This window comes from Cricetulus griseus (genome assembly GCF_003668045.3).
Source record: "Cricetulus griseus strain 17A/GY chromosome 1 unlocalized genomic scaffold, alternate assembly CriGri-PICRH-1.0 chr1_1, whole genome shotgun sequence".
NCBI classification, from domain to species: domain Eukaryota; kingdom Metazoa; phylum Chordata; class Mammalia; order Rodentia; family Cricetidae; genus Cricetulus; species Cricetulus griseus.
In genome coordinates, this window is record NW_023276807.1 from 225,221,175 (window position 1) to 225,227,174 (window position 6,000).

Consider the following 6,000-nt stretch of genomic DNA (forward strand, 5'->3'; position numbering starts at 1 on the left):
GTGGTGCTGAGGAATGAGCCCAGGGCCTTATGTATGCTGAGCTATACTCCCCAGTTTCACAGGGGCTCTATGGGCTGGCCTTTGTGTAGCACCAAGTGCTGTGGCTTTGCTGTTCTAACTGGAGAATAGGTGGGCTGCCTGGTGACTGCTGAGATAGTCCACACAGCTCCTCCCAGGCCATGCTGACCTCTCAACAACCAGGGGGGAGGGTTGCTATAGACCTACTTTACAGATGAGGAAATTGAGACCAGGGCACAGAAAGAGCCAGCCAGCAGTGGCTGGGTGTCTGGCTTAAACTCCAGAGCTTTGTCAGCACCACCAAGCCACTGTCCCCCAAAGAAGGCACACAGAGCCAGCAGGAGGGAGGAGGAAAGGGACAGCTAGGATGGGGTGAGGAGCCCAGACTTGGCCTGCTCTGTGGATTCCTCCCAGCTGGCCCTGCCTTCCTGTCCTGAGCCGAGGTTAAAGAAGCTCTTCGGAGGAAAGGTCAGCCTGGGAGAGAAGCAAGAGCTGGCCAAAACAACCCACACCCTGTTCCCCATGGCCAGGCCCTGCATGCTGGGTAGGAGGGCACCACCCCTGCCCTCTAAGGATGCAATCTGCTGCAGAAGCCTTGAAACCGCATGGCAAATGCATTGAGCAGGGGGGATTTGGTGGGGGCTGCATCGAGGTCTCCAAGCTCCTTTTCTTCCTCCTCCCACATTCCTTTCCTTCACCCCCAGTCTTGTCCCACCTTGACCATACCAGTCCTGTCCCATCTCTCCTCTGAGCCTCATCAATCACTTCGTTTGCCCAAACCAATCCTGCAGCTGCCTTTTTAAATGCCTGGGTCCATCAATCTATACAGATCAGAATGTCCCAGGCAACGTTATGTGCCCCAGCCACATGACGTTCAGAAAATGTTAACGAAGTCAGAAAGTTATTTAGGGCCTGTTCGTCTTGAGCACTTCTCTAGTTTGTTTATGATAAACCTGGACAGTGGGAGCTAACTGCGGAGCCTAGGCTTCCGTAATGTCATCAGAGAGTGACGCCACCGACCCTGGTCGCGGTGGTGTTCAGCACCCTACAGGCAGGATGACATCACCGTCGGAACCCGCGCGGACAAGTGCCTGCTGGGTGAATTAGCAAAGAGCTGGGGAGAGTGAGGAGTGAGCGATCAGCGACTGAAACCCGGGAGAGGTGGGGGGAGGGGGCAGAGGGCGTGTCCCCGGAGCCCCGCCCCCACGGTAACTGCTGCCAGCTGACCAATCTGGGCAGGCCGTGGTGACGCGCAGCCTATCAGCAGCCCGGTCTCTCCTGGAGGTTCCGCGTTAGCCTTGGCCCCCAAGGCAGGGGAGGGGGCGAGGGGCTCAGCGGTTCGTCGCAGCTTCGGTCCCCGCCGCCTGCCTCCTAGGGGTCTGGCGAGTCCTGGCTTGCCAGCTCCCTGGAGACTTGATGGCCTCGGAAGGCCTGACGGGGGCGCTGGCCACCGTGCTGGGGGGCAAGGGGTTGCTGGTGCAGAGCTGTGACTCGGAGCCGGCTGGCAAGCCGCTGTCGCCCGTGCGGCTGCGGAAGAATGTCTGCTACGTGGTGCTGGCGGTGTTCCTCAACGAGCAGGTGAGCGTCCGGCCGCCGGCCTTCAGCTGGTCTCGGGAGCGCGCCGCCAGCCCTGGTAGGAACAGGAGAGCCAACGGCCGCTGCCTGTACGTGGCGCTTCCCAATGTTGCAAAGCACTCTCTCTCACACTAGCCGCTGAGCTGAGATCGTCCTTATAGATTATATATAATACAGAGGGAGAAGCCGAGGCCCCCAGGCGGTTTGTCTCATCCACTAGACCTCGCCTCCGCTAGCAGAGGCCTGCAGTATACCTCCTTCCTTCAGGAGTCTGGCACGGTGCCTGGCTTCCTGAAGGATTTCCTAGACCCTCCCGGTCCCACGGATAGTTATGGGGAGCTTACACGCAGGCCTCCGATCCGACCCTCTGGGAGTTTTTGTTTGCGATCATCTCTGTACAAGTCAATGTAAAAACATCCTGGCCAAGTAGGGATAGGTGGTATGGGGGCAGAGCTGAGTTTCAAAGCTCAGACCCTAGAGAGTGGGGACCGGATACAAGCTGTTTGTAAAACCTATGGGGAACAAGAGAGCAGCAACACAGTGGCATAGGTATGAGTCGGTTTTAAAGTGGTGGCTACCTTCAGCATAGGGCCTCTTTGGAGCAACGCCCAGGGACCTCAGTCCTTTCCTACAACACAAATGCCTCTGAATCCAAAGTTGGGTTACAGCTAAGAGGCGGCAGCCATAGCGCTCAACCACACCAGGCTCCCGACGACCCAGAATCCTGAAGGGAGCTTTGGGCCAACATCCATCCAGCTAAGGGCTGCTCTTCTGAAGCCCCCAGACTGGCGGCATAAGGTGAAGATTGCCTTGCTTCTCTCTCAGGATGAGGTGCTGATGATCCAGGAGGCCAAGAAAGAGTGCCGGGGAGCATGGTACCTCCCTGCAGGGAGAATGGAATCTGGGGAGACCATCGTGGAGGCGATGCAGCGGGAGGTGAAGGAGGAGACTGGGCTGCTCTGTGAACCAGTGACACTGCTGTCTGTGGAGGAGAGGGGTGCCTGCTGGATCCGTTTTGTATTCCTTGCTCGACCCACAGGTACAACTCACCTGGTGGCATTCTAGCACTTTCTTAGTTTGTTCTCCTTAGCTAGCCATGCTGTGGCTTCTGCAAATTGCCACTGACCTATTACAGGCTAAGAGCTTGGGCGGGGAGTCTCCCCCTGGAACGCTTGGGTGGCCATTTACTCTCTCAGCTCAACATTTCTCATACTGGCCCTCTCCTCATCCCCCAAATCTCCCCTAGGTGGAGTTCTCAAGACTTCCAAGGATGCAGATGCTGAGTCCCTCCAGGCTGGCTGGTACCCACGGGTCTCCCTGCCCACTCCGCTTAGAGCCCATGATGTTCTGCACCTGGTAGAGCTGGGTGCCAAATTCTGCCAACAAGCCATGCACCCTCTCATTCTGCCTCAAGAGCTTCCCTGCAGTGTGGTCTGCCAGCGGCTGGTGGCCGCCTTTACAACAGTCCAGTCAGTATGGGTGTTGGCGAGCACAGTGGGGACTCCTCACTTGCCCATCACTGGCTGTGGCTTCGGATCCATGGAGCAAAGGGGTGGCATCAAAGTGGCCACCCTACGGCTACTACAGGAGTGTCTGACTCTGAACAATCTGGCAGTGGAGACCAAGGGGTTGCTCGGACTGCAACACCTCGGCAAAAACCATGTTGACGGTCTCTGCCTGAATGTTCTAGTGATGGTGGCTTTTCGGATCCCAGGAATTGAAGATGAGCCCCCAAAGATTAGGGGTGAGAACTACTTTTGGTGGGAGGTATTAGAGGAAGACTTGCAAAAACAGCTTCTACACAGACTTCAGGAATCTTCTGTCATCCCCCTGAGCAGATAGAGAGGTATCAGCAGAAGCTGAGCATCCACCCGCCCTCTGTAGGCTGGAAAAAGGCTGGTAATCTCATGGCACTGTGTGCAGGGACCCCACATTGAGCCCAAAGGGAGAGTGCCTTGAGTCCAGTGCTCAAAGGTTTCCGTTGTTCTCAGGATACACAGTGCTTCTCTCAAAACAGTGAGAAGCTTTTTGAACCCCAAACGGCATCATCCTATTTCTTGGTCCACTTTGGTAAATGTTGATCCATCCAAGTTCTTAGGACTGTGGAGGGGATAGGACATGGGGGACTCATCCCTCAGGGCAGAGTCATTGCTGAGTAAAAAAGTGTTATTTAACTTGCCTTCTTGCCTAAATGTCTGTGTGAAGATGTGGGGCCACTGTCCCATCTACAGCCACCCAAGTCTTTCCTCATGATGCACAACACACACCGATGTGATGCAGGGGTGTAGGGCTCCCAGAGTAGGCAACACTGTTCACTGAAGTCTCAACCCACCCAGGCTCTCTTTAGCTTTTCTGTCCTGCCCGGGGTGGGTGTGGGACTTTGAAGTGACCACACCCCTAATAAAAACACAGCTCAGACCTGTCCAGGTGTTGGAACAGTTTGGTCTGGTGAAATTGTATGTGGGACAATAAAGAGCTGAGAATGACACCTTGGCCTCTCAGCCCAAGTTTCTCTGATCTTCTGGGCACTGTGCTGTTTTCTTGTGCTCCATGACATTTTGGTTTTTTGTTCTTTCTTTCTTTCTTTCTTTCTTTCTTTCTTTCTTTCTTTCCTTCCTTCTTTCTTTCTTTTTCTTTTTAGACAGGGTTTCTCTGTGTTGCCTTGGCTATCCTGGAACTCACTCTGCAGACCAGGTTGTCCTGGAACTCACAGAGATCCACCTGCCTCTGCCACCTGTGTGCTGTGATTAAAGACACCACCACCACCCAGCAACTTTTTAGTTTTGTTCAAGCCCTTGCCTCAGTTCATGTAGCCCAGGCTGGCTGTGAACTCTTATAATGGAGCAGGTGATGACTTTGAATTTTTGATCATCCTACTTCTCCAGAACTCAAGTACTTTTACATTCCCAGGTCATAAGAGGATTTGGTTTTCTTGAGATAGAATCCACCCATAGACCAGGTTAGCCTCGAGTTTGTTGTGATCTTCCTCCCTGGGATTCTTGAGTCCTGGGAATTTAGATGTGCCTCGGCATGCCAGTGCCAAGTGTTATTGTTATTACATTTGATGAAAACTTGGGGGCTGGAGAAACAGATCAGCTCAGGTGTTAAGAGCAGGTACTGCTCTTGCAAAGGACCCAAGTTTGGTTCCCAGCTTTCACACTGAGTGGCTCATAACCACCTATCATTCCAACTCCACGTGACCCAACACCCTCTCGGGCCTTTGTGGACACTGCAACTCAATGTGCACATACCCTTCCATAGACACACATGATTAAAAATAAAAATTTTAAGTACAAACCAAAAGCGGTGGGGCAAAGGAAATGTATCCACCTGGCTCTGTGCTGGGCTTAAAAGTATGCGCCACTGCCCAGCACCACTGTGCATGCCTTTCATCCCAACATTCAGGACGAAGAGGCAGGAAGATCTCTTATGACTTTGAGGCCAGCTTGGTCTACATAGCAACTTCCAGGACAGCCAGAACTACAAAGAGAGACCCTGTCTCCAAAAACAGAACAAGAAAAATAAGTCTTTTCTATTCTTTCATTTTTGTGGTGCTGTGGGTTGGACCCAGGGTCTCACACACTAGGTAAGCAGGCTACCTAATGGTTCCAACTAGAACTGAAACCTTTTTTTTTTTTTTTTCAGTTCAGTGCTCCTCCTCCAGTTCCTACACACACACACACACACACACACACACACACACACACAGAGAGAGAGAGAGAGAGAGAGAGAGAGAGAGAGAGAGAGAGAGAATGACATTCACTCCCACTATTTAGCCTGGTAATTTTCAATCCTGGGCATACATCACCATCATCCAGAGAGCTCTCAGGCAATTCTGTCCACCCACTATACTGACTAAGCTGCTGAAGCCAGCTGGGCGCTGGCATTTTTGTGTGTGTGCACACATGCGTGCATATGTAAAGAAGCCAGAGGAGGGTGTTGTTGGGGGTCCTGCTCTATTGATTTTCACCTTCTTCCTTTGACACAGGGTCTCTCACTGAACCAGGAGCTAGGCTGGCATCCAGCAAGCCCCAGTGGTCCTCCTGTTTTCTTCACCCACAGTGCTAGTGCTTCAAAGTGTGTACAGCCACACCTTATTTTTTTTACCTGGATGCTGGGAACTTAAATTCATGTTTTTGTCAAATGGCTTCTCTCACCCACTGAGCCATCTTGGCACTGGTATCTCAAAAAGAAATTTAGAACAGTGGTTCTCAACCTTCCTAATGCTGCAACCCTTTTAATACAGTTCCTCATGTTGTGGTGACCCCCAACCATAAACTTATTTTTGTTATTTCATAATTATAATTTTGCTACTGTTATAAATCATAACAAATACCTGTTTTCTTTTCTTTTCTTTTTTTTTTCCGAGATAGGGTTTCTCCGTGTAGCTTTGGAGCCTATCCTGGC

General features: G+C 52.2%; 1 protein-coding gene across 1 annotated transcript; it reads left to right on the forward strand.

Moving 5' to 3' along the window:
* The first annotated feature begins 1,297 nt into the window (after positions 1 to 1,297).
* Nudt18 (nudix hydrolase 18) lies at positions 1,298 to 4,110 on the forward strand. The gene is made up of 3 exons (XM_027390185.2): positions 1,298 to 1,596; positions 2,419 to 2,632; positions 2,840 to 4,110. The coding sequence occupies exons 1-3, from the start codon at positions 1,435 to 1,437 to the stop codon at positions 3,433 to 3,435; spliced, it is 972 nt and encodes a 323-aa protein (XP_027245986.1). The 5' UTR covers positions 1,298 to 1,434; the 3' UTR covers positions 3,436 to 4,110.
* The last annotated feature ends 1,890 nt before the right edge of the window (positions 4,111 to 6,000 follow it).